Raw genomic sequence first — 27,628 nt, forward strand, 5'->3', positions numbered from 1 at the left:
GGAACTAGTTACTTTTCAGCTGAAAAAGATGACAAGATAAAAAAAAAATAGATATACTGAAAAACAAGAAGATCAAATGAAATAAAATAAATGTGAAGGAGGGTGACAAACCACATCAAAGGAAAAGGAAAACTACTCATTTAAATGCTCTGACTAATCCAAGAGATAAAAGCTACAGCAGGATTAAGGACTGCAGAAAATAACCACTGCCCTCTTGCCTACAGACACTACAGAGTTAGGCATGACTACCCCTTAGATGTATACTGAAAGCAAATGCTTTTCCCACCCTTAGGCCTCATGAAGAACCAAAACCCTTAGAGTACAGCAATAATAAGAAAAGAGGTGTATTGGTATGAGGTGTGCTTCTGGAAGGGAGTGGGCACAGAGCATCTGCCATCACAAGGTGATTGTCCCAGCACCAGGGAATTTACTGGAGAGGGGCTGGGGGAGTTGGATTCTAAAGCCACAGTTGATGTTGTGGAGCTTTATGCTGGTTCACCATCCCAGCAGCCATAGACTATTCCTGTGAAATGAAACCAGAAGTACAGGAGACATGAATTAAGAACAAGATGGCAAAAATTAGCTCTGTAACAGAGTTAACTGGTTCATTGCAAAGTGAAGGATGCTAACACAACACAGCATCTCAGAGATTTCAAAGAAGTGAACTGGTCCTTCCCCACTTCCATTGCACTTCTCTGGACATGCTCCAGCACCTCAATGTCTTTCTTGTAGTGAGGGACCCAAAACTGGACACAGGATTTGAGGTGTGGCATCACCAGTGTCAACTATAGGGGGACAGTCCCTGCCCTGGTCCTGCTGGCCACACTATTGCTGACACAGGCCAGGATGCCATTGGCCTTCTTGGCTACCTGGGCACAGCTGGCTCATGTTCAGCCATCCTCAACCAGCAGCCTGAGGCTGATTTTCCCTGGGCAGCTTTCCAGTCACTCTTCTCCCAGCCTGTAGCGTTGCATGGGGTTGCTGAGAGCCAACAAAAGACAAGCAAGGAATTATCTGAAGTCAGTGTCCCCGCCAGCACAAAGGAATCTAATCATCTTCTCCAACTAGGCATTTACCTGAACCTACAGCAAGTAAGAACTTCCCAGTCATTGTTTTTGCTAGCACTTAATGTGCTAGAGAATAAGAATTTCAGCTGAGTGTGAAAGTGGTGCATGGAGAACATTACCAGGCCCTTTACAAGATAAAGGCTATTTTTTGGGTTCTCATGTGTCAGAACTAGTTACTCTCTTCTTATCAGTATTATCTGGATAGTTAATAATCTGAACTTTTCTAATTCTGCAGAGTATTTCCATTTATTCATCTTCCCATTGTATTATCACCTCTACATATTACCTCTGAGACAGAATGGCAAGGATTTTAACAGTGTCTGTAAAGTGCTTGCCATCATCTCAAAGGTTTTTAGCCCCATGCTCTGACCAACTGAGCCCTTTTCCAGTCAGTGGGAACTTCACCAGACTGCCACAGCTCCTCAAACATGATGGACAGTGGCTTCATCCACCAGTTCCCTCAGGTCCTGTGCACGCACCCCATCATGTCCTATGGATTTGTGCACCTTCGGGTTCCTTAGACAGGCTCAAACCTCATCTTCTCCTAGAGCAGGTATTAAATTCTCCCCATCCTTGCCTTTCCTTCTGCAACACTGGTGGGGTGCTCAGAACACTTGCCAGTGAAGACAGGCAAAAAAAATCATTGCATACCTCAGCATTCTCCATATCCCAGTTGTTCCATTTCCTGCCGGGGGGGTGCATGTTTTCTCAGTCTTGGTTTTTCCTACAGCTGCACACCTCTATCTATAGTATATATATATATAAAGCTATGTAAGACAGCTAAAACTTTCTAGTAATATAGCTAATACATTCTAGTAATAAATCTAATACATTCTGGTAACATAGCTAATTCGAGAGTCTGTAAATTCTAAAGCCCCGGTGTGGCTAACTCAAGCACGTGGTTCCCGCTCTGCCCGGCGCCTTACTACCAGCTGGGGGGCTGATTTCCAACGCCTGACAGCGCTTAAAATCCCGGTATTTCGGTTTGGGGGAAAAAGCAACAGAGGAGGAGCCAACACACGCCGTTTCTGTCGCATCTTTAATGTCGCGGAGGAGATCCACCACCCAGCCTAAAGCACGACAACATTCCCGCAGTTCAAGCCGTTCCCGATGCCCCAGAAGCCCCCCAGCTCCCCCCAGGCAGATCCCGCCGTGCCCCGCCCGCCGGCTCCGGTGCGGGGGCGGCTCCCGGCGCACCAGCCCCGCCCCGCCCCGCCCGGCGGCTCCCGGCGTGCCCCGCGCGCGATGGCGGCGCCCGCGCTGTGCCGGCGCTGCGGGCGGCCGGCGGGGCTGTGGGGCCTGCACCGGGCCCCGCTGCTGCCGCCGCCGCCGCCGCCGCCGCCCCGCCGCCGGGCCCACGAGCAGGCGCGGCGGGCGCGGGGCGCCGCGGGGCTGCTGGCGGCGCAGTGCGAGCGCGGGCTGTTCCAGGAGGTGTTCCCGGCGCAGAGCGCGGAGGAGCAGCTGCCGGCGCTGCTGGAGCCGGGCCGGCCGCCGCTGGCCGCCTACTGCGGGTTCGACCCCACGGCGGACTCGCTGCACGTGGGGCACCTGCTGCCCGTCATGGCGCTGCTGCACTTCCAGCGCGCGGGCCACGACGTCATCGCCGTGGTGGGCGGGGCCACGGCGCGGCTCGGGGACCCCAGCGGGCGGGAGCGCGCGCGGGAGCCGCTGCCGGCGGGGCGGGTGCGCGCGCACGCGCGGGCCTTGCGCGCGGGGCTGGAGCGGCTGTTCGGGAACCACCGGGAGCTGTTCTGGGAGCCGGCGGCCGGGCGGCTCGGCCGGGCCGCGCTGCTGGACAACGCGCGATGGCTCGGCCGGGAGCCGCTGCTCCGCTTCCTCGGCGGCGCCGGCGGGCGCCTCCGCATGGGCACGCTGCTGAGCCGGCAGAGCTGCCAGGCGCGGCTGCGCAGCGCCGATGGCATGAGCCTGGCCGAATTCCTGTATCCAGCGCTGCAGGCCTACGACTTTCTGCACCTCCACCAGCACCACGGCTGCCGCATCCAGCTGGGGGGCCACGACCAGATGGGGAACATCATGTCCGGCTACGAGCTCGTCACCAAGTACGGCGGGAGCGCGGGGCGGGAGGTGATGCGCAGGGTCTGGGCATCGGGCAGCTTGTGTCAGCAGTAGTGTGGCCAGCAGGACCTGGATGCGACTGTCCCCGTGTGGTGGGCACTGGTGAGGCCGCACCTCGAGTGCTGTGTCCAGTTCTGGGTCCCTCAGTTCAGGACGGGCAGTGAGGTGCTGGAGCAAGTCCAGAGAAGGGCAGCGATGGAATGGACTGCCCAGGGAGGTGGTGGAGTCACCGTCCCTGGGGGTTTGTAAGGAAGGACTGCCCATGGCACTTAGTGCCATCCTCTAGATAACATGGTGCTGTTCGGTCACAGGTTGGACTCGATGAAGCCTTGTCCAACCTCTCCCGATTCTGCGATTCCATGACGGGTTGCTGTGCGACTTGGTGCTGACAGCCCTTAAAGCACCAGGGACAGAAGTCAGCCCTCAAGAGATTTGGCTATACACAAAACTGTGATTTGAGAGTAGTTAATTGGCCTGATTATGAGCTTGGTACATACGTACCTCTTGACCAGGTTTATATGAATTTTTAAGAAGAAGGATAGGTTCTTTTATTAGTGAATCCAAGAACCAAAATCAAGTACTCTGAAGTGTGGGACAAAATCGAGACAAGCTTTGGCAGCTCTGCCAGCACACGCATCCTGGTGTAATCACACCAAAGTAAAGGCAGTTGTGGTACATTGATAAAGATTGCTCCATTTCTTAGAAATAAAATGAAGAATGGTGAAGATGTGCTTTTTGCTTAGCCGCCAAATTTAGTGTGAGTCTTAGAAAATTTGCAGAAGTACAAATCAGGGAGCATGTACTTCTTCAGTACTTGCTTCAGCCTTACGAGACACAGAATTGGCATAGAGGAAAAGCCTTACAAGTGTCCAAGCCACACAAGCAGCTTTGATCAGTACTCAGGACAGAAGGTCCATGACAATGAATTTGCTAATGCTGTTGCTCATGGAGCTACTTAGAATATGTATATGTCTTTGATACAGACAAAAGAACTTAAAAACTTAAGGTTTTGGGTTTTTTCCTAAATCCCTTTTCACAGAACAGTGTTCTGGCATCTTTATACCAAGGACAGAATCTTGTAAAATTCTTGTATGTTAGTCAGGTTTACCAAGATAGAATTTTTTTTAAACATGAAGTGACTCTTCTTTTTTAGGATGACAGGAACAGATGTGTTTGGAATTACTGTACCTCTTATTACCAGTACTACTGGCGATAAACTGGGAAAGACTGCTGGAAATGCAGTTTGGCTGAACAGAGATAAGACTTCTCCCTTTGAGCTGTATCAGTTTTTTGTCAGACAACAAGATAACGTAGTTGAAAAGTAAGTTTTCCTCCATCTTGCTTTTTGTCATTGTTTATAAAACCTGATCCTAACTGTTCACTGTAACTGTTTCATTTGGGTGTGTGCAACACAGGCTCCGTTTAGAAGTGTATGTTAATTATAACTGTACATTCATGACATAAACAGGCATGACTGGTTCTTAAGTATACAGTATAGTGGAACCTGTCTCCATATGCTGAAATATATATCAGAAAATTAGAAGGTGGTTAACAAAGGAGTGACGCATAGTGCATTTTATTCTGCCAGGTGACTCTCTTACATGGCATATTAGTTTCAGTACTGTAACATCACAGGTTTTTCAGTACACTGCACTACATTGATTGTAATAAGTTGCTCTGTGTTATTTTCTAAATCTGTTTTACTTTAAACTTCAATAGCACTGTTAAATCTGAGCTGCTTCCCTTTCATATTGTGACCTGTCTCATAATTTACCTCTCTCAAAGGTTTATGCTCTGATACTTCATATTCATGTTCTGATCCCCAACACCTTTCAGACTGAAAAGAAGGGTATGTGGGTACTTAATACTAAAATATTTCAGGCATTCAGGCTTTTTACCAGTAAAGGTACCTTTAATACACTGCACAGGACTGAAAGCTCATTAAAATTGACTTTGTTTTAAAGAGTAGGCTTAGGTATGCATCTTTAAATTCTTTATTATCCTAAATAATCTTCCTGCTGAGATACTTGCCAATACTTAGTATGCTTCATTCCCATGATCACCACGGACCAGCAGTGGTATTTTGCATTAGCAGATTGTGGATCTGCTAAGATAAATACAAAACCTTTTTAGCTGACACACTATTCCAATAAATCCTGTAAAAGTTTCAAGACAAAACTAAGTGTTGATTGAAATACAAGCTTCATAAAAGCATCTGACCCTATCTTATGCCTGAACACTTGGCCCTAGACAGAAGATCAAGTAAAATCTGAGTTTTAAGGATTTGATTGAAAGGACAGAGTATCTGTAAAACGTATTTCTTAAATTGACTAAGAATCATTTTAGTGCAGTTACTGAATGGCAAAGACAGGAAATCTGCAACGATGGCTATACAGACAAAATATTTTATCCCTGCTCATAGATACCTGAAACTATTCACCTTCCTTCCTCTTGAGGAGATTGCCCACATCATGGAAATGCATGCTAAAGAACCTGAAAAATGGGGCCCTCAGAAACGACTGGCTGCAGAAGTAACCAAGCTTGTCCATGGTAGAGAGGGGCTGGAATCTGCTAAGAGGTGAAGTTTAATTTATGGAGCAGTTTTGTTTCAGATTTAGTCTATAATAACTATCCATAGCTTTTCAGGGATTATTTTAATCTGTTAAATTGTTGCTTAGGTGTTAAAAGAGAAAAAGTAATATCCTGTAGACTTAAAAATACACTGACAATATCAAAAAAGCTTGCAGGGCAGTGGGGTACAATAAAATTGGGGGTGAATTTAAGTATTTCTGGTAGTTTGTGGATTCTCAAAAGAAACTGGGGAGGGGAATCTGATGAGTTGAGTAGCACTTAGTGTGAATAGCTCTGTGTTTTGAATGATCTTTGTTCTCACAGGTGCACTAAGGCCCTTTATTACAGCAGTGTGGAAGCACTGGAAGATATGTCTGACCAAGAGTTACAGGAACTTTTCAGACAAGCTACTTCTGCTGAATTGATGCTTGAACCTGGGATAACTGTTCTTGACTTGTGCCGCAAAGCAAATGCCATTCCAGATGGACCTAGTGGGTAAGTTCTCACCTGTGCTCTCAATAATAAAATATAAATAGTAAACATTCAAAACAGATTTACACTTCTCAGAAAGAACTGGAGTAGTAGAGGCTAAGGTTAATTTCAGTCACTGTTGACCTAGACAGAAAGTGAAGCGCAGGAGACTTAAAATCTATGCAATTACGGATCCAACAGCAAAACAAAACCCCTCGGTGAACTTTCAATTCTTAATAACAATAAATAGCTTTCTCTTGCAATTAACAGGGTTTTTTTGTTTTGTTTTTAAGGTACCGGAAAATTACAGATGGAGGAGTTTCAATAAATGGGCATCGTGTAACTAATCCTGAGACTGTTCTTATTCTTGGACAGCATATTCTGAAGAATGGAGTATCATTACTTAGGGTTGGAAAGAAAAATTACTACATTATAAAATGGCTGCAGTTGTGACAACAGAGTATCTCCCTAAAATTCCAGGTCATTTTAACTCTGCTGCTTGAAGATGTACTTGAAGATGTTTCTGTACTGTGCATTACTGCAAAGCTCACAGACTGCCCAATGCTTCCTTTTCAAAATGCACCAGAGTTCAAATAAAGGAGCTGAGTTATACCACTGAAGAAATTGTAGATACTCTGCCTTATTCAAAGCACCTTTCGTAAGGATCTGCACAAGAAGAAAATGAAAAGATTCATTTTAAAGTCCAACAACGGAGATGTGCCCCTCCTTTAAAAGCCTTCTGTGTTGTAGGAGAACAGTGGACAGTTACGCTACAGTAAAACCCACAGCAAAACGAGCCAAAGCAAACTCAAACCCTGTCCTTCTTGCAGCCAACGTGTGCTCAGCTACCTGAGAAATATTGCTGGGATCAAAGACAACCAACCTATGGTCATGTTTCTCTCAACAGGTTTGCTGTGAAGGAAGCTGCAGACAATTCCTAATAAAGGACTAAATGATTAAGCACTAATGTAAGTTGCTTCTTCATTATGTATGGGGACAAAAATTGCACTTAAATTTTCCAGCCTTCATGTGGGAATACACAGCAAATTCACTTACTGCAATCTGAAAGTACAGAGCCTTTCAAAGCTTTAATCAATCTAATGAATCCCTTCTACACCTTCTGTGGGCGTAGTATGACTTAAAAAGTGAGTGACACTTGTTCCACTTCTTTGGTCCTGTGAATGACCAAGATGCATCCATGCTATCCAGCATCTTTGTTGAAGGAATATCCTGGTATTAGTTCTGTAGGCTCTGCAGTCAGCTGGAAGATAGTACATTATACCAGAAGATTTGGAGCATGTACATAAAAGGGTTTTTTTAACATTAGCAGCCCAGGAGTTGTGGGTGAATAGCACCACAAGGATCTCTGGACCAGGAAAGATGTGAGGGAAGCTGCAGTGCTCCACAGTGTTGCTTTCAAGGATCAGGCCTCATGCTTAGGCCATGCAGAATCATTTCCTGGCTATGAAACTGAAATACGGTACTTTCAGAAGCTCAGCATGTTCTTAGTGTTAATAGAGTTATTAGTGTTAATTTCAGTTTCCAGATCCTAATTATCTGTCTCATAATGACCTTTCTAGCCTAGCCTCTATTACATAAAAATGAAAAGTAGTTGAGTCATTTCTACCTCAAAAAAAGCACGTGGAGGAAAAGGGGGAAGGGAAGGGAAGGGAAAGTTAAGTTCATCCACCTAACACAGCCACCTTGTTCCTTAAATGACAGAAGCATTAGAGCAAATCAAACATGCACCTGGGACCAAAATATACCAGTTCATACCCATGTTCACCTCCAGAGAAATACAGCAGAGCACATTTGAGAGGTTCTTTCTGGTTGAAGGAAAAATTCCAGGAAGTACTGTTTCATGTCTAATCTTTTTCCTGCCTGTTTTCTGTCATCTCCAAATGATGCAGGTGCACGTATATCCACTTCGAATAAATTAGTAAAAATTTTTTTTTTTTTTAAATAAATAAAAAAGGAATAAAGTTCTTAGCATGCAAGGTTTCTAGTAAGATTCATAAACCCCAAGAAATTTAGTCCATGCTTGCCTTTGAACAAGTCCTAGCAATCCAAACCCCTCCCTGACTCTTACCAGAGAAACAGCTGGATACAACCACTACTTGCCATGACCATACAGGGCCATCACAACTGAGCATTTGAACCTGGGCCAAGGATCAAGGATGACTGGGAAAACTGACTATTCTTTCTTAGCCTGGGCTTATTTCTCATATACAAGTATGTTTAGGTAATCAGAGATTGTTCAAATTTGTTCAGATGTGAACAAGGAGTTAGTTATTAATATTAAAGTATTTAACATGGCTACAACTGTGTGACTTGAAAGTGCAAAAAGAAAAGTAATTATTTGGGCAAGATATTTTTTAAAAACCCAGAACCAACAAACTAAAAAAACCCCACCAAAAACATTCGTACAGCAAAACCTGGAAGACTTGAATTTAACCTTATGCAGCAACTGGTAGTCAAGAGGTAAAGGGTGAAAGGGCATGCAGCAGGTAAACTCAAAACTATGGGAGCATGAAAGCACCTTCACTAGTTTAAACAGTGTCATTGAGCACAAAACCATGTTCGAGTGGTATTAAACTGTAAGGAAGCAATCCTCTACCTCACCTCAAAGCACACTTTAATCAGCAACAAAAAGCAAATGCAGTGGAGATCTTCAGTAACTACAGAAAACACCAGCTACCCATTGCTCTCACAGCTGAAGGAGAAAACTGCAGAAAAAAAAAATTTACTCAGGATAATTCCATTCAAGTTCCCAATAGGGGCACAACAAACTGGCAAGTTGTTTCTTTCCCCTGCTCTGATCCATAAAACAGGGACCTGATTTGCCATATCCAATCTGGCATCTGTCATTTGTCCACAAAGCATTGAATAAAGGCAGGTCTCTCTGTTGACTTCAGAAAAAGGTCTAAAGCACACAGACACCACCACCCCCATTACCCATCTGTTCCACTAAGTAAAATTTGAACCTGCCTAAAAAACACTGACAAACTGGATTCACATTGGGATACTGTGATATTTACTTATATTATATAGTTCTATCTTAGTTACAGCAGGACTACAATAGCTCAGGTAATAATGTCAGACATTTACCAATCTGAGCTTGGCTAGAGTGGGTTTTTCCCTCCATGATTCTCTCCTCACTGGAGAGCAAGTTAGCTAAAACTGGAAATAATTTTGTCATTAATGCACAAGTTTAATTAAATAAGGTGATCTAGAAGACAGTTGTAAACCATCAGTCTACTGGGAATTTTTCAGTTGCTGCTCTCTTTAGGCTTTTTCCCACAGCTTCCCCATAATTTCTTTTAATGCTAGTAGTAACAGTGGCATTTGAAGTATTTTAGTTCAGTTCCAGAACACAGCTTATTTCAAACCTATCAACAGCCACAAATAGCCTGTCAACACTGTGAGTTATGGAACTATTCATGAACTAAGAATGCAGAACTGAATGACAGCAAGTGCAATCACAAGTAAGACTGTACAAATACAGGTATTTACACTATTGGCTTACAAGAGCATGTAAGTCCTGCCACCAGAACAAGTCAGTTCAAAACTATTTCTGGCATAATTAATTTTGTGTATTATCTGTTTATTAAATAACAGGATTGTTACAGCATGGACTTTCAAAGACTTGCATTAAGGATTACAAATCAAGTTCATTTCTTGGCACTCAAACATAACCAAATTGAAACTTTTTGTGAAACTTAAAAAAAGTCGTAACATTTCAGAAACCAAATTAACACTGGAAATTTCACATGACATTACAGAGCCAGGTATCACTTGCAAGAATTTCTTCAATAAATGAAATTCATTTGCGTTATGCAGCATTTCAAAACTTTACAAGTCCGAGTATTTCTTCACAAGAGACTGCTGACTGAACTTTGGGAGTTAAAGCTTAGGTAGCAGATCACTTATGGACGGCACTACCTTGTTGAAAACTTCTTGGATGTTGAAAGCAAAAGGGAGAGAGGTGTCAGGTGAATTCCAAACAGAAATGTAATGCTTTGGACAAAACTTAAAAGCTTTCACTGATCACCAAAGATGATTTGAAAAGTGGTTTGCACTTCAATCATATTTCTTAAATCTGAGAACTACCATCCCTGGATACAATGCAAGATAAAAGTACCTCCTTTGTATTCATTATACATAATGCATACATTATGCATACCATGACTTTTTAGTCTGTTTAAAAATACACAATATATTTCTGTGTTCTGAATTCCTCAGATCATACACAAAGTATCCAAAAGTTGCATCTGTCAGACTTAACTCCTTGTGCTTATACTGATGCCAAATTGAAGATCACCATGAGAAAAATTAAGTTTTTAAACAGAGCTTCTTGTAAACTGAATTTTTAATTCAATCTTTAGCAGCTTACAAAAGGAATTCCATTTTTGCTAACTGATTTCAGGGGGAAGGAACTGCATATGGTAATAAAAACCTCACTATCTTGGCCCAATACCATGAAATCAAGCCATGGAGGTTAAAAGCAGTGTCCTGTATTTCATGCAAGTTGTGTTAAAGAAAAAATATCAGCAACACTATAGTAAACATTTTCACTTTATACAAAAAGAGTGAATTTGCTTGAAAAGTACATGCAAGTATGCTGGCTGTAGTTTAAATAAATTTTTATTCATAAAAATGAAAATGTTTACTTTTTCAAGGCTAGTGTGATCAATAGTTACCTGTATGAATTATAATCAGAAGAAAAAAAAAAACCCTCATCAACTTAATCTCCAACCTAAAAATTTCATAATTTTACGATTGTCCTCAAAAAAAAAGCTACTTACAGCACAATAAAATTTCCTCAAAAGCAACTGTAATCTCTGATATAAATATTCCAATTCCACAGACTTTCTTTCATACTGTCATACATTCCAAAATTTGCAGAAGTTGTGGGCATCCCCTTCTCCCTGGCCAACTTAATCTATTTTTAAAAGAAACGCTTATTATCCCATGACAGTTTTGAAATCCATTTTTATTTTTCCGTTCTGCCAGAGCAAGTTTACTATCAGATGGTCCAGGGGCTTGGTCCCAGGGGGGAGGAAGGGGAAGGTGTCCTTGTGCCTGATTATAAACCCCAACATTCATACACAAGCTCCAGTGCACATTAAGAACTCTGCACCCACTTTTCAGTAGGCTGTTATTGTTCACAAGCTCCAGGCTAATTCTTCCTACATGATACTCCATTAGATCAAGTCTGAAGTTTTGTCTGCCACTCAAACATTTGGGAACAAAGGAAAAAAAAGGGAACACACATACACAGTAATACGCTCGACATCTCTACTGTGCTATAAAATGGAGACCTCCATCTGTCACAGTGCATGCAATATGAAAGAAAATACTCGGTGCTCTCTTTTCTTCACAGTATTGGAACTTCTACTGGAAAAGCAGCTTAAAACTATGCCACAAGACTACACCGGCCGTCTTAACCACAGGCAACCTGTTCAGCAAGTCAGGCACTGGAACTTGAACATTTTTCCCCAAGTTCAAATGAGACTGTCACTGAGACAGAAGACTTGGTCTGCTTTAATTTGCACCAGAAACCTGGTAAGGAAACATTTAGAGCCATTTATTATATGGATTAAATACGACTTCTTTTGCAAAATACAGCATATTTTTCTGTTTGCAAATCAAACCAACTGTCTTTACATGAGCAGATTTACACAGTTGCAGTACACAGATAAGAAGAGTTCATAAATAAAAATTCTACTCCGTATACCATGCCTAGCAATTGTCAAGCCAATGTAACCTCCAATGCATATGAATAGTGTGGCTGATACAGTCTTCACCAAAGATGTGTCTCACGGATCTCTGCAATGATCTGGCTGGCTCGCTGCAGGGCCTGCACACAGGAACACACAAAAGCCAGAGCTAGTTAGTTTGGCTGGAGAGATTTCCCAGGGACATAACAGCAGCAGTCTGGGAAGTGTAAAGTTAAAAATCAAATCAAAGCTAATCAGTTTCATTATGAAATGAGTAGCAACCCATTAAATTCTCAAGAAGGGCACACTTTTTCACCACACACTGTTTTAGTGCTGTAAAACTTAAAAGGAGAAACTGTACCTACTTTATATCTAGCCTGCTAAACTGCAGATTTAAAAGCTCATATGTAATCCTTTCTGGTCATGTATTGGTTTTAATTCCTCTAGCAGAGAAAAGGAATACACAGGCATAGTCTTAAAAATCAGTAAAGGGAAGACAAATCTTCAAAAAGCTTCACATTGATATGGTTAACTACTGCCATGAGTCCTGATCTCTTCATTACCTTTAGCATGTCAGCTGCCTCTTTCCTGCGCTGTGCCATGTCCTCAGACTCAGTGAGAAGGTCATCCAACAACAGGGATTTATACAGCTGGCCCACCAGCTCACTCTGGAGAGTGTCCTTCACGTGGTTCACCAGAAAATGCATCACTGCCTTTGGCACACTGCAAGCACATAGAGATTGTTTCTTTAAACTAATTATTCAAAACCAGATCTGTTCCAGTTCGAAGAATGCACAGTGAGGGCAAGCAGCTACACACAAGCTTGGCTCAAACTACCAGCAATCTATCACTACCATAAATAAAAATTCTCTCAAGTAAAAGCAGCATCATGTACAATGTAAGAGCAGAACTAATTCATATAAAATGAATTTCTTCTAAATAGAATAGCTGCATTGTAAAAAACATGAATAGTATAAAACACAAAATGAGAATAAATAGATTACTTTGCTCATTAGAAACCAACCTGTTTCTACTGTGCTAGGGATGACACACATTTAAGTATGTCAACCCTAAAATCAAATTTTATGTGTAAATGGGAAAGGAAAAAGGCAAAGAAATAATTCGTATCTCTGATATGACATAGTACAAACAGTGCAGTAAAGTTAAGGTAAACAAAGCACTTCCCTGACATGAAATACTAAAAATTATATTGAAGGTATTAGTTTACTGGATAGACTAAAACACCTATGATCTCACTAACCTGCTCTAAAATCTGGTTTCCAGATTCCTGTATTTCCCTCCCCCCCAAATTTCCCATATACATAAAAATATAAATATATACGAAGTTAGACCTTTCCACAAAGACATAAGCAAAAAAAATTTTACAGAATTCTTCATTAAAGAAAAAGTAGGACATTTTTTAAGCAAAACTTTAAAGGCATTTTCCATGGTAGAAAGAACTTTTTTACGCTGTTTCCATCCTTATAGCTAAATGCTAGAAAACTGAGCCACACTAGTTCCTATTTGACCTTCCCATTTGAAATAACAGGATAGCAAAGCTAAATTCTGTTAGGGGTACACAGCACCTAGAGTTTATTCCAGTTATTTGCTGCAAATCATCCATGTGAATTGAAGCATCCTCCAGAAAAGCAGGCACCTCCTAAATAATTAAACCTTTTACTTAATATTACACAGAACTTGAAACCATTAGAGAAAACAAGTGCTTCTTCTAACTTTTTAATTCTGTGAAGGGTCAAGTTTTACTGCTGCTGTCCCTTCTAAAAAATAAATGTATTTTCTCGAACATGATAAAAATAGCAAGATTATATATGTAACTTGAAAAACAGGATTTGTATGGCTTAAGTATTTCAAGGAAGTTTGGGTTTACCTGTCCTGAATGTTCTTCCTGACAATAAGGAAGTAAGATTTAATAAGTCGTTCAATCACTTCACAATCTCGTTGCTCCCGGGCAGAAAGTTTGCGTGCAACAGGTACAGGCTGTGTGAAAAAATAAAACCCTCAGATTACCAATTCTGCTCATTTTCATCTGTAAATAAAACTGTAACTACTGCTCTTTTAGCCTGAGTTTGATAGATGTAACCTGTCTTGCAACAAACCTGTAATTCTTCAGAAATAAAATTAGAGACATATCAAAATCCAGATGGGTGAAACAAAGGTCAGAGGGCACCACTACATTTTTTCTAAGGCTCTCCAAATACTTCAAGTATCTCCATCTGTTTTTAATTTAAGTGGGTTTTGTCTTTAATGATCCTCCTCATCTAATAAAAACATTCAACTTCAGCAAAAGAAGAGCAGGAATTTGAGTTGAGCTGAGATTTGTTTCTGTACCAACACCTATCTAGACAAGGAGTTCACTTGCACAAAAATTTGTGAAAGGAAGCCAATTATCCCAGTCTTAGGCTGAAACTGGAGCAGGCAGGGAGGTGGCAGGGAGGTTGCAGGGAGATTGTGGTTGGGCAAGTAGCAAAGCAGAGAGACTGGCTAGAGCTCCCTGCTGCTATATGGGAATTATTTACAAAAAAAACACATATTAGCAGCAAAGTTACAAGATCTGGAATTCAGATGTTTTCTTTCCTGAGCCTGAACTACAAAGAAAAGGAATTTGTCTTCCATGACTCACCACATCTAATAGGTTTACAGCATGTCCTTTTTGAGGACTAGCAGGTAGGGCTGCAGCTGGCTTGGATTTTTCCTCTGCTGATACTTCTTCTGCTTTGGAGGGTTTTAGCATTCCTCTCCAGTTGCCTGTTCCAGACTCCTGAGATGCATCTGATGCTACAGAGGGAGTCTGCACAAACAGCACATTGAAAAAACGTGGCAGAATTAGAACTTGGGCACCGTAAAGAAGTGTCTGATCAAATCACTACAGGTAAAACTCACTAAAAAAAAAGAGATTTTCATAGGTATATTCCCTTCATTCTGTTCTTCACATTCCCCACATTTATTCTCCCTTTGTTGGTTACAGCTGACAAAAGGTACCAGTAAAGTGAAAGCTTTTAAAACTCATATTCTCCCTAAAAAAGGGTATGAAAATGTCTCACACGGAGAAGCTCCACAGCATTTTAGGGGTCTACAAATCACTTCTGAAATATGGGGTGGTCTTTCTAAGTCATTTGGCTTTTACCACACATCCTATGCTATCAGGATCATTCTGAAAGCATATTTTGAAGATCACCACAGCTCTTGCAATACTTGAATTTAAATTCTTCAAGTTTTATTTAAGTACAAACTGAAGTTTCTTACAGTAACGGTTAAAAAATATGCACGTTTTTGTTTCGAGGTACCACAGCTATGAACATATTTGTGCTGTCAGAATTTACAGAAGGTTTTTGTAACAAATCAAAACAAAAATCTTCATCCTCTGGAAGTGAAGATCAGAGAATCTGGGAAGTTCCAGAAAAAGAATGACTCACATATCTCCTGAGAAAAAGATGTAACACCCAACTCTTAAACATTAGGAATCACTGGACAAAAGAAATATTAGTGGGTGGTATCCACCCTATGTTAATTAGTATTAAAAAACCTCAAAGTTTATTTTGATGTTGAATAGGGGCAATTTTTACGTTGTATGTTTCCACAAGCCTAATCTCTGTTCTATTTACTACTGTGCTTTAAAATCTACTCCTTTCTGAAAAACATTCAAGGTCATTCAAGGCTTTGTACTATTATTTATGTCTTGCTTCAGATTTAGGAGGAAAAAAGCTAAATTTATCTATTGTATTTACAATTAAACACTACGGGCTGATCTTAAATCTAAAAACAAAGTGAGAAACAAAGCATAGTAAATAGAATAAAAACAGTAGCATACAGGAGGAAACCCAGCTAACCTGTGCACATCAGAAATTTTATTTAAATTGCTCAACTGCTCAGAGGCATTGTAGAACACACTAAGAATTCAAATCAAACTCTGCTAATAAAATTATTGTTAAAGAAGCTCCACTGCATGATTTCTGATTGCAAGACAGTTGTTCAAAATGACAAAAATGCCACTCTCATTCTGTGTTACTGTGGAGCCTGCTCTACCTCCAAAGTAGTATCAGAAACAAAGCTACACAAGAGTGTGTGAAATGGATCATCTAACAGAAGACAGATTTTATGGGAAATGCAAACCAAATCTGGCAGCTTCCTGCAACTTCTTAAGTCACAACACATCACTGTGGCTCTTAATTTCTTTTTAATTTTTGCAGCATATCAAAACCTCTAAAACATTGATGAAAATAATAGTTAAAATTCTACTATTGACTAGACTTTGACTTTAACAACTTTGCTCAGGACAGAAATGGAAACTTTGCACTAAAATCTGAATGTACAATAAAGCAGAAAGGCTGAGTCCCCTTGGTACACCTAATACACAAACTTGTGACTGCCCATCTTTTCTGACTCCAAGCAAGAGCAATTAGCAGAAAAGCCTTCAGAGTAATAACGAGCTGTTATTTTAACACAAGAGACAGCACACCTAACATGTAAAAAAACACAGCAGAACACATTTCACAAATATAGGTAAACCAGGGATTCAACAATTATGTGAAACAACACAAAGGAGGTTCAGTTTGAACAAAGCCTGTAAAGATTCCCTGCAGGAAGCAGGAAACTCACATTTTAGCTTATCTTCTGTCCTCCTTCTTTAACTGTCAACACATTAAAAACATGCAGTTTAACAGCCATGCTGAAGACTTTTATTACAATACTGTTGCACCAAACAATCTATTGACAGTTTGAGGCAAATTACGCTGCATATTTGCACCATAATATATTGCAAACAGAAAGCAGTGACTTGGCCACCTCATGGCATGTCTTGACATGCCACTGCACATAAAATCAGGAGTGCCAAGTAATCCACACTGGGTAGGACATCCAGACTGGGTAGGACAGAGCACTAGAGACAAACTGCTTTCCTTACTTCTGGGATGCACCACAACAGAAACGTGCATGCAGTGCTTAGAGGAAAAATCAAGACAGACCTTGCCATCAGCCTCAGCAGAAGCAGCAGTAACAGTCTCCTGGGAAGCAGGTGCCAATGCACCTGGAGCTTTAGTGGACTAAGGAAGGTAAAAAATGCAGGGAGGGGAAAAAAAAAACAATTCAACTGAAGACCACCAAATTTACCTAGCAAATTTCATATACTTTTATCTACTAGCATCTTCCAAAATCTGGAAAAGAAATATCTTGAATTTGCAAGAACAACTGTAATAGAAGCACAAAAAAAAAAAAGTGGGGGCAGGGGGGGAAAAGCATCTCCAAGACAGTTAAGAGACTTTTGGATTATCTGATCTTCAATTTCATTTCAGCTCCTATGCTGATAATATAAATATGAAATCAACAAAAAGAAGGCTCAAAGAGCACTGAAAGCAGTCTCTAGCTAGCTACCTTAAATTCCCAGTTCATCCATCAATTGTCTTAGACTGATTCAAGGCAGTAGTATTAGATCTCCTCTGGGACTTCATCTCACTTTTTAAGGTAACCAACTTAGTGAACAGATTTCTATCAGCTGTGGAAACTCCTGTTACGACCTCATGAGGATCTTAAACTATACTCTCTACCTTTGAATTCTAAATACTTCACATAGTATTAAATAATTGTCTAAAATTCCAGCTTATTGAAGGACTATTCTTTTCTACAGCTAGACAATATTTTCTATGACACTTGTTCAATTCTTCCATCCCTGTCATTGCACTAATCCCAAAACCTGGTAAAATTAAGCAAGCTCCAGAAACAGAATACATGACTGGATTATGATGAACAACTGAAAATGTCACCTCCAACATCTTCTCCCAAAGAAAGTAAGACTGCAATAAACTGCAGTTTTAAGAGTGACTTAAAAAAACAAAAACCAACCACAATTCACAATGTTGGCACACTGGACATTTTTTAATCACTTGTTTATCTTTGAAATCAGTGTGTCTCAGCTATAAACTTAAGCATGAAAGTTCTGAGTCTGTCTTCAACATCTGCAGGCATTTTATACCTTACCTGAGATGACATTCAAGTAGTAAGTGTAACATTACATTTATAGACAAGTCTTCAGAAATACCAGATTTAAAACCTCCCAAAAATTTCATCTTTTTAAGAAAATGACATTCCACTTCTATGTTAGGAAACTGAAAGGAAAAAACTCAATACCTGGAAGGAAGCTCCCAAGACTGTTAATAGGGCAACATTTCAAAATTTCCAATACTTTGAATGGATCTAGGAGAATGCATTAAACTTTATATAAAAAATAAAATCAAACATTTACTTACTTTGTCTCGTGACACAGCCGAAGGCAATTCCCGGGCTAACCTGTTCCGCCTTTGTTCCTTTAAAAACAACCCAGCAAGACCTCAATTATGTATTACTCTGTATCAACACAGAGGCAAGATTCACATTTTACATATGACTTCCATTTTAGAAACACGAGTCATTTCATCTCATCCAGTGCCATGCTAATACTGTGGTCTATAAACCCTGGATTGTTTGGATACTTTGAATACCTGGTCCAAACTAAATTCTCAGTATAACAAGTTTTGCAGTTTTTTTGCACCACACTCCATAATCAAAACCTGAGCCTTTAAAAAACAACATCAAAGCTACACAATTTGGCTCAGCACAGATACCCTACAGCCCTCATTAAGCTGTAAATCCTCCAAGTACTCTAAAGGATTTGATTCTGTGGCCAGCACATGATTAGCCTGAAACAAAGGAGGAGGCAGAATTCGCTTCATAGCAAAACAGAGTTTAAAGCAATCAGGACAAAGAAATATCTGATCTTGCTTGAAATTAACCATTGAGCGTCCACCAAATAAGGCTTGGGTTTACATGATTTGGTTCTTAAAAAATTTCAATGTCCTGTTTAGGAAACCATTAGGAAAGAACTAGTTTAAGTAACACATGATGATAAAATCTTGTATGTTCAGCTTCATGAGGTCTTAATTTCTGTACTCTCAGCAGTTTCCATACACATTGTTTTTGAACTAGATTAAAGAGCAGTCTACCAAGGCAAATTCAAATGCATACCTAGTCAGTAAAAAATATATGTATAGAAGGAAGTAAAAGGTTAAAACTAAAGAGTAGAAATTGTAATGGAAGCATTTAGAAAAGGAACACTACAAGAGCATGTAGTGACAAGACAAGGGGGAATGGCTTCAAACTGGAAGAGAGTAGGTTTAAATTACATATTCCACAGGAAGAAATTCTTTACTGTGAGGGTGGTGAGGCACTGGCACAGGCTGCCCAGAGACGTGTGGATGCCCCATTCCTGGAAGTGTTCAAAGCCAGTTGGATGGGGCTCTGAGCAACCTGGTCTAGACGAATGTGGCCCTGCACATGGCAGGGGGGTTGGGACGAGATGACCTTGCATGACCTTCCAACCCAAGCCATTCTATGATTCTGTGATGAATGAAAACGATGTGTTGGATAAACACAAGGGTATTATTAACAAGCTCTTAGGCAGAGAGATGAAGTATTGCAACAACACCAGATTGGTTGTCGGACTGCTTCTACAGGATGATGGTAGCAACAAGTATTATCCATCAGAGCTGGGCTTGAAAAACACAAGATTTCTGATGGGAGACTGATGGAGAGAATGTCTCAGGGAGACTGAAGTGTGGAAACACAGATTCAAGAACAATACCAAAAGCAAGAAGAAATTAGATCCTGAACAGAGGAAACAATACTTGTATTATCCTTTCATGAATGAAAGGAACATTATTGATACATTGTGTCAGAGACCAAATGCAATTACTTCAACATTAAACATCATTTCACAGCTACATATTTAAACTTCCCCTTAAAAAATGTCATTTCATAGGCAACACTCAATTAGGTGCCCATCTTATTTTCCAGACTGAAAAATAGGCAGAATCCTTTCAGTGGAATATCAACCAGTGTTCCTGAAAGTAATATGCAATAGAAATTAACAAATCCACAGATCACTAGAGTATACACCATAATTCATCACATTTCCAATACCTAAAAATGTAGAACTGTGCTTCAATGAAAGAAGTCGAAGCATTTGTTACTTTATCAATTTCACTTTCATTTAAAGAGACAAACTTTTTAAGAGAACATATTTTCTTACCTCTATGTTGTTATTCATTAACCCACAGGCATCGGCGAAGTCTGGATGTTTGGTATTGATATAAGCTAACTCAATGGCCACCAGATTGTGAACCTGCAATGCAAGACATTCACAGATTCAGGGAGTAAACCTAATCCCAGCGCAGAGCAATGACCTACAACATTAGGAAGAACAGCTTAACTGCCCATAGCAAGAGACCATTCAGCCACAAACCACCTACAACACGTGAACCAGTAGGAGATGGCACTATGAGGGATAGTAAATATGCAAAACAATTTTTGCTTTTCACATCAAATGCAGAGTCAAATACTGAAACACACTTTCCTCTCCAACAGGCAGTCCAAATCAGACTTTAATATTAAAACATATTTATTTAAAGGTACAAGTTGAACTTTCAGTTTTCACTAGCTAAAGGGCATTACAAGCCTCTGAAACACACAGAATAAGGATTACAATTTAATTTTCATCACTGCATCCCAAACGCTACAGTGAATGCACAGCTTCTGTTACAAGGGAGGGAAATAACCTATATGAGGAAGACTAGAAGATGTTAAATTGAAGTTCTAGTAAAATTCTTCTTGGAAAATTGAAACATAGGGGACAACATGCTTAACCCACCCCTTTGTTTTTTATGTATCTGCATTCTAATATAGAAGAAGATTCAAAATGTGTACATATTAAATAACTATAAATTTAACAACTAAGCTAAGATTACTTTTATTACTTGGGTTCCTGACACTGCAAACAGAAGCATCGAGACTCCAGAAAACATGCACTTTTACCAGCAAAATTACAGTAGATGGAAACTCACCATTTCATTTGTGACAGGAAGTCTCCTACGCAAAAGACAGGTCACTACTTCAACTATGGCATCGTGCAATTTAGGAAACCTCAGTAATTCCTAGAAACAAACCAAAATTTTACTGGTGAGACTTCTAGGAGTTTTTAAGCAAGTGATTACACAGACACACACATGCCAGTAATTACAAACCCAATTCTAAAGGATGCATTTTTACCTGTGTACTGTAATTACTACAGTGCTGGATAATCCTCTGCATTTCCTCATGAACCAGCTCCACACAGCGCAAGCTCGGCTCTTCCAAACGTTTGATTTGCCTTTTTACCAGCAACTCAAATGAAACTTCAGGAACAAACAAGGCAGGACGGGGACCCTGGTTCAAAAGGAGGGAAAAAGCTGCTGAATTGTGTATAGAACAAGATGCATTTCTAAGAAGTAGTATCTCATGAGGCCCAGAATAAACCAGGTCACAGTGATCACACCTGACACTCAAAACAGGTCTCAAGAGTAAAATAAGTTACAAGAATATTTAAAAATAAAAGCTGTAAGGTGCTATCTTTAAGACAAAATGTATTAAACAATGATTAACCAGCATCCTTATAGAATCTTGGCGATTTCTACCTACTCATGTCGCTTTAGGCTTATAAATCTGAACAATGCTTTTTCACATTTGTGGATCCACATTTAGATGAAATTTATTATAAAGGCAAAGACATTTTCTTTCTAATTTCAGAGAGAAAAACTGCCATTATTTCTTGGACAGTCTTGGGCATATAATACCATACCAACAAGATAGGTGGGTTTCAGTGTTTGGAGTAATTTCATTTATGACCATAGAGACCAATGCTTAGCTACACATACAACAATTTTTAACCGAAACATGACATCTTTCTTGTTCCTAAATCCTGCTTTTACATTTTTCGTTTAGAGGAGGATAGGAACATGTACACAGATCATTGCTACAGAGTACCTCATGCTCCAAGACCATGCAGAAACCTGCCTCTCTGTCCACATGCAATAGACACAGTACAAAAGCAGAGTGACATGTCTGACATCCAAAGTCAGGCTCTAAGGAGTGAACATTTTCTATACTGCAAAACTTAAAAGTGAACTCACTCTGTTAATTCTTACCAACACCAATTCCCGTATTAGCAAGAAGCCAAATCTGTCACGAAAACACTGAACCATTTCAAAGTTGTGTCCCTTAGATAGAATTAAACCTTTGTTTCCTATCTAATATACAGCCACAACACTCACAAATATGGAAGAACACTCACAGTGGCATTTCTAATGGCAGTCAGAATGTCAATTGTGTTAAGGCCACCCAGAGGGTCAACAGATTCTAAAGTTCTTCCAAAAGTCTCATGAAAAATATAACAGATTCTGGCTCCACCACATCTGAAAGAAGAAAATAACAACAGAAGTAGCGAACAAGAAGAAAGCTCTCATTGCAAACATTTTTTACAGTTGCTTGGATTCAAACATTTTTGAGTATGTTATGGTCCAGTGTGTAGTAATATTACCGCTGAGAGCCAGTAAGAGCCACTGGGTCAACCTAACCACTCAGTCAATATTCCAGGAAAACATTGTACTTACAGCTCTGAAGTCTCTATGTATTTTGCTGTTCCTTCAATAGTGTTACAATATTCTGTGGCAAATTTGGTGATCAGCTGCAATAAAGTAGCACTTTTGTCTTCAACAGGTTCCCCATAGCTGTTCAGTAGAGACTGGTACTGCGCAGCTAAAACATTAATTCTGGTTTTCAGTTCTGGCAAACAATCCCTGATATGATGCATCAGCAGTCTAAAAATAGAAAACAGTCCCTCATTAGAAGGAAAGAAAAGTTTCAGCTTTATCATCTCCATCAAAACAGACAAGAGAGACAAAATAACCACCAAAGGAAAACATTTACTCAGGAAAATTACAGTAAATTCAGAAACTGAGAGAACCAGGGTTTGGAACCAGAGTTTTCTTTAATGCACAGCACCACAAGAGAAACTAAGGGTAAAAAGAAAGGTCTGCACATATGTCTAACACATCAGTTCCTATCTTAAAGTAATACCTGTTCAGTGTTCTAGCAAGATACTTGGTTCCATTTCGATTGGCTAGGGAAGGATACTTCTTTTGAAGAAACCCATACTCGTCACGAATGGAATCAGCCACACTCTTCTTATTGTTAATATCCAGCTGGCTCCTGAAGGTAAAAGGCAGAGTTACACACTAGTTAACAGAAGCAAAGTAAAAATAATTCACACTTCTGCTTTTCTCGACAGAACATTTAACAACTGGCTTTTGCTTTATACACATAACTCACCTTCCTTAGGCTATAAAGGTTTTTATTTGTTGCTCCATGCAGCATAGTCAACAAATCAGTATTGGTAGCAACTATACACAGACTAAGCAATGCTTTTATCAAAACTACATGAGATTTGACCTAAGTAATGTAAAAAAATACAGCAAACAGTATCATAGCCATGTGCAGTTAGGCCTAATATATACAGGACCTGTGCTGGACCAGAGCTAATGTGAACAGCTGACCATAAGGACCCCTCAAGCTGAAGGATAACAGCAGAAGTGGTGACACTACAGTTCTTTAGAAGTGTCTCTACTCCTCTCTGCATTAGCAGTTGGTTGAGTGGAAGAACAAAGGCTTTTGACAAGTGAGCAACAAGCTCCTCACCTCCTTATTCAGAAGTTTATTTTAACATTGTCACCTTACTTTTAAAACTACATTCATGGCTAAAAAAGCAGAAAGCATTGCTTCATATTAACACAGTTTAAAAATAGCACCAATGTGCCCACACAGACCTATTCACTACTCCAATGATGCCAAGTTTGACTGGAATCACTCTTCCCATGAGTACATCCATAGCATCAGTGCCAGCATCCATGAGATCCAGCTTTGTGATAACAGCAAGGGTTCTTCGACCTACCAAAAGAAAACACTCACAGGGATGTTCTGATTTGATCAGAGTAACTAAAACTCGTAATTCAGCACAGTGGAGAATTAGTGACCTAAATTCATTAAATAGGTAAATATTCCCCATCTAAACCGGTAGGCTAACACACACAGGATTTGTCTGGGACCTTAATGTTTCCTGAGCTTTTGGTCTGAAAAAAAAAAGTGCCAAAAAACTTTTTCTTTAAAATATAACACACTTTTTGAGTCTAAAAAAATAAACCAGCATGTCAGTACAATCAGTAGTTTCTTGGGTCTTGAAATTTTCATGAGTGTACCTACTTCAGTACTGTAGGTTCTCATTAGATAGCATTAGTCCTGCAGAACCTGCAACATGATCTGCCACTCTAGACCTTTAAGTTTCAGAATTTTGGAAGTGTTCCAAAAGACACTGTCAATCATTTTTACAGGGGTAAAATAAAAGGGGTTTACTATCTTGAACCAGCACAGTTCAACTGAGCAGACTGCCAGAAGAAGTCTTCCCTCCAGGTTATGTGGCAAACAAGCCAAAGCAGACTTGGAGTTTGAAAACAATCAAGAAATGCTACACTTTATGGAAAGAAAAATTTGAGGGTACCAACACTAAATTTTAACCTAATTTCTGTATACCTATTTTCCAAGTGTATTAATCCATGTTCTTTCAAATCACACAGTGCCATTTGTTAGTCAATGGTACCAACAGCACTTTGCAAAAGCAAGAAGCAGGCAGACAGTAGCTTCAGATCTGTTTCAAAGTCCTTAGGTAAATACAAAATTATAATCTTCCTCCTCCATTAAATCAGTCAGTTCTCCCATAGAAATACAGGGCACCAAAATTAATCTTATCCTTACTAAAAGTCACTAAACTAACAGCTAGACAGTCTGGCTACAGGGTGACATTTTCTACAGGGTGATATTTTCTCTACTAGAAGTAACAACACTGGAAAATAAGCATGAAGTTGCCCTAACAGGCCACTGCAAACTACTAAAACTCTGAAAAACCCCAACATTCCCAACACCATTTTGCTGCTGTGGAAACAGAAGTGACTTCATGACTACTAGAATAGTTCCTTGGCCTGCTGGCAAGCCAAAAATCTATCAGTTATTAATTCATCCCAGCATTCTCTTGAGTTGCAGAAACTGCAGCAAGAAGTTATTTAAGCAAATATAAAACTTATATTTTCTAGGAAATGTGATGACATTTACTTTTCTTGCTATATTTTGCCCAAATTACTTCAGCTTTATTTTAGGATTTAGTTTGGAAAAGAAGTTGAATTACAGCATCCAGTTTGCCTTAGTGCTTACCATCTGGATCCACCTCCCGAGCTATTTTCAGTGCTTCGGAAGTGGCCATGTCTGTGTTAGCAGCCGTGACTGCCAGGATAATCGAATTGGGGTTGCTGATGAACTGCAGGATGAGCTCTCTTATTTGAAGTTCAATGTCCTTAGGCTGATCACCAACAGGCACCTAGAGAAAAAACCAATATGGAACTGTTCAAAATTGTGTCTTTATGCCTGCATGAGGATTAGTGTCCAAGCACCACATGCACAACTGGTAGAGTGGGGTGTGTATATGTGCACGGGCAGGGAAAGAAGTCATCTTGTCATCTTCATGTCTCAGAAAATTATTCCATATGTAACCTGAACAAACAGGATCTGAACATTTCTCCTTTATACAGCCTCTTACACAAAACACGCATAGCAGCTCCTGGAGAAGCAATGTGAAAAACATTTCTCCAAGTTGCCCAATATTCATCTATCTGCAGGTACAGCTCTGACACCTGGAGTGCTACCTCTTCTATGAAAAGGAACATGCAGCCCACATACCTACCATCAGTTATATGTGAAAGAGGGAAAACATAAGCAAATCTACCTCTGACATCAGCAAAGAGCATCAGAAACCCAAATCTTACACCAGAAGACAAATCAAATTTATATAACACTATCTAACCCGAGGAAAGCAGGTTATCTAACAATACAGAACAATGGCAAAGAGTAAACAGGCACACCTTGTTCAAAAATACACACTGAGTCAGAGGAGAAGCACTGCATCTTACCTTTGTCATTCCAGGTAAGTCCACAAGAGTCAGATTTACAACATTAGATGAAAAAATCTTAAGATGAATCGGTTCTGGACTGATCCCCTACAAATACATTAATAACAAGTAATAATTACGGCCCTGGATTATTTAAATGCATCACTTGAAAATCCAAAGGCTGTAGTTTCATACTACAAAGACTTTCTTTCACCACATACCTTAAAACACACAGCAAGGAAAAAAAGCCACATGTCTGGTAACCAATTCTTTTTTCTTTGGCAGCAGCCAATTTTATAATTACACATAAAGCCAGGTATGGAGCAAAATGAAAGCAAGTTTAACTGAAAAAAACTTCTTTTTTGCACTTTTATTACAGAATCTTGGAGCAAAACAACAATTCTGTCTTTTAGCTGAAGTCATTTATCTCATGAACACAGTGAAAAAATCTCAAGGTAGCAAGCAGCATTCCCGTGTTCTTCATTAGAACAGTCAAATGCTTTTCACTCCTAGCTGCCAAAACTCTTTAAAAAAGGTTTAAGCAGCAAGAAAATCAATAGCAAGACAACAGATGGACAGTACTGAATTTACCTTATTGTTTCCTGAAATCCTCTCAGTTTCATTTTCTATTTCCTGACGAATTTCATCAAAATCTGTATAGATCTGAAGAAAGAAAAAAAAAGTTTAAGAATCAAAGACAGCATTCACCTACTTAACTGCAACATTCTTCTCCAAGGAATGGTGAAAAACTCTCTAAGTATACAGAATATGAGAAAAATATAAGAATTACTATTAGCCCTTAAGCTGATGCTAACAGGAATCATCAGTGCTAAAAATTACAGAAATAGGTATTTAATCTGTTGACTAATTCTGTGACATGGCAGTTTTTAGCACTTATAACTAATGTCAGACAAGTTATTAATCTGTGTCCACCTAAAGAGAATTTCAAACACTTAATTCCATTTTGAGTCTAGTTGTAATCATTTGAAGTTAATTAACAACATGTAGCCTAAACCACTTCTCATCCTGAAGAGGACAAAGGGAGCTTCATTTTCAAATTTTTCCACTCTTGCAAAACCTGTTCTCCTGCCACCAATGCAAAGTAAGTTAGCAGAGAGCTGCCCTTGCACTGGGTTCCCTCTATGGTCCTTTCTAGCTTTCCTTCAATTTCTAGCACTGCCAAGAAGGTGAGGAAATCAGCTTAACGTAATAAACACTTATATAATTTTTCTGCCAACAAGAATATTACTTTCTTCAAGCAAGAATTATCCTTTGACTCTCTTCCTGAAGCGCTAGGTCATCTCAGGCTCTGCTCTTTGACCCTGATGCACATGAGGCTCTTCCTTCTTTTTCAGAGCTTTCTAATAAACCTCTGAAGTAGCCAATTCTTCAGTGGACTGAAATGACTTGTGCTTACACCTATCCTTGTCTTTCTAATCCATTCTAACTTTGGCAATGCACAAAATAGAATAATCAACAAAATAAACCAAAAAGGACTGTGATAAATAACTCAATGGAATCAATGACCCACACAACAGACATTTTATGTTTTCAAAAGTTTTGTACTCATAAAAAGCGAAACACAAAATCCTCAATATTCTGCCATATAGTGCTGCAGGCATAATAAATGCCAGTAGTCATTATCTTTTCAGGAAAGTCAAGGGAAGAGATAACAGAATTAAGTATATATATGTTAACATATTTATGACACTGCTACTACATCAAGAGAGTAAACATACCTTATTTTTGGTATGAAGAAATTTACCCCATTCTGCAGCATCTACCTCTGAAAACAAAAATTGATGCATGAGAAAGAAGTAGATGTTTTAATAACATTTTTCCGAGGCCTGTTCATTGAAAACTATATGGTTTT

The 27,628-nt window shown here is 39.8% G+C and overlaps 2 protein-coding genes across 6 annotated transcripts in view; one reads left to right on the top strand and one right to left on the bottom strand.

Annotated features, from left to right (window-relative positions):
- Positions 1 to 2,177: 2,177 nt before the first annotated feature.
- On the top strand, positions 2,178 to 7,152 carry YARS2 (tyrosyl-tRNA synthetase 2). Its single transcript, XM_032105800.1, has 5 exons — positions 2,178 to 3,127; positions 4,297 to 4,464; positions 5,566 to 5,721; positions 6,039 to 6,209; positions 6,479 to 7,152. The coding sequence occupies exons 1-5, from the start codon at positions 2,178 to 2,180 to the stop codon at positions 6,636 to 6,638; spliced, it is 1,605 nt and encodes a 534-aa protein (XP_031961691.1). The 3' UTR covers positions 6,639 to 7,152.
- Positions 7,153 to 9,768: 2,616 nt separating this feature from the next.
- Positions 9,769 to 27,628, bottom strand: part of DNM1L (dynamin 1 like) — a 36,252-nt gene continuing 18,392 nt past the window's right edge. For 3 of the 5 annotated variants that reach the window (XM_032105553.1, XM_032105554.1, XM_032105558.1), the window contains 17 exons: positions 27,495 to 27,541; positions 26,347 to 26,418; positions 25,777 to 25,863; positions 25,025 to 25,187; positions 23,590 to 23,710; positions 22,844 to 22,975; positions 22,378 to 22,584; positions 22,059 to 22,179; positions 20,999 to 21,154; positions 20,794 to 20,883; positions 19,983 to 20,075; positions 18,166 to 18,222; positions 16,888 to 16,965; positions 14,547 to 14,714; positions 13,794 to 13,903; positions 12,469 to 12,628; positions 9,769 to 12,045 (listed from right to left, as the gene is read on the bottom strand). In XM_032105553.1, coding sequence (XP_031961444.1) covers positions 11,989 to 12,045; positions 12,469 to 12,628; positions 13,794 to 13,903; positions 14,547 to 14,714; positions 16,888 to 16,965; positions 18,166 to 18,222; positions 19,983 to 20,075; positions 20,794 to 20,883; positions 20,999 to 21,154; positions 22,059 to 22,179; positions 22,378 to 22,584; positions 22,844 to 22,975; positions 23,590 to 23,710; positions 25,025 to 25,187; positions 25,777 to 25,863; positions 26,347 to 26,418; positions 27,495 to 27,541 — 1,919 coding nt within the window. In that variant the 3' untranslated portion in view covers positions 9,769 to 11,988. The remainder of the gene's footprint in view (positions 12,046 to 12,468; positions 12,629 to 13,793; positions 13,904 to 14,546; positions 14,715 to 16,887; positions 16,966 to 18,165; positions 18,223 to 19,982; positions 20,076 to 20,793; positions 20,884 to 20,998; positions 21,155 to 22,058; positions 22,180 to 22,377; positions 22,585 to 22,843; positions 22,976 to 23,589; positions 23,711 to 25,024; positions 25,188 to 25,776; positions 25,864 to 26,346; positions 26,419 to 27,494; positions 27,542 to 27,628) is intronic. The other 2 variants (XM_032105557.1, XM_032105555.1) reach the window with 1 other exon arrangement.

This window comes from Corvus moneduloides, chromosome 4, assembly GCF_009650955.1.
Source record: "Corvus moneduloides isolate bCorMon1 chromosome 4, bCorMon1.pri, whole genome shotgun sequence".
In the NCBI taxonomy this organism is placed as follows: Eukaryota; Metazoa; Chordata; class Aves; order Passeriformes; family Corvidae; genus Corvus; species Corvus moneduloides.

What these genes read in the sequence shown, in the direction of transcription:
- YARS2 (XM_032105800.1), top strand. Translation starts at nt 2,178, where the DNA reads ATGCCCCAGAAGCCCCCCAGCTCCCCCCAGGCAGATCCCGCCGTGCCC. An exon ending in CAAGATAACGTAGTTGAAAA is followed by an intron (nt 4,465 to 5,565) that starts GTAAGTTTTCCT and finishes CCCTGCTCATAG; the next exon opens with ATACCTGAAACTATTCACCT. An exon ending in GGGCTGGAATCTGCTAAGAG is followed by an intron (nt 5,722 to 6,038) that starts GTGAAGTTTAAT and finishes TTGTTCTCACAG; the next exon opens with GTGCACTAAGGCCCTTTATT.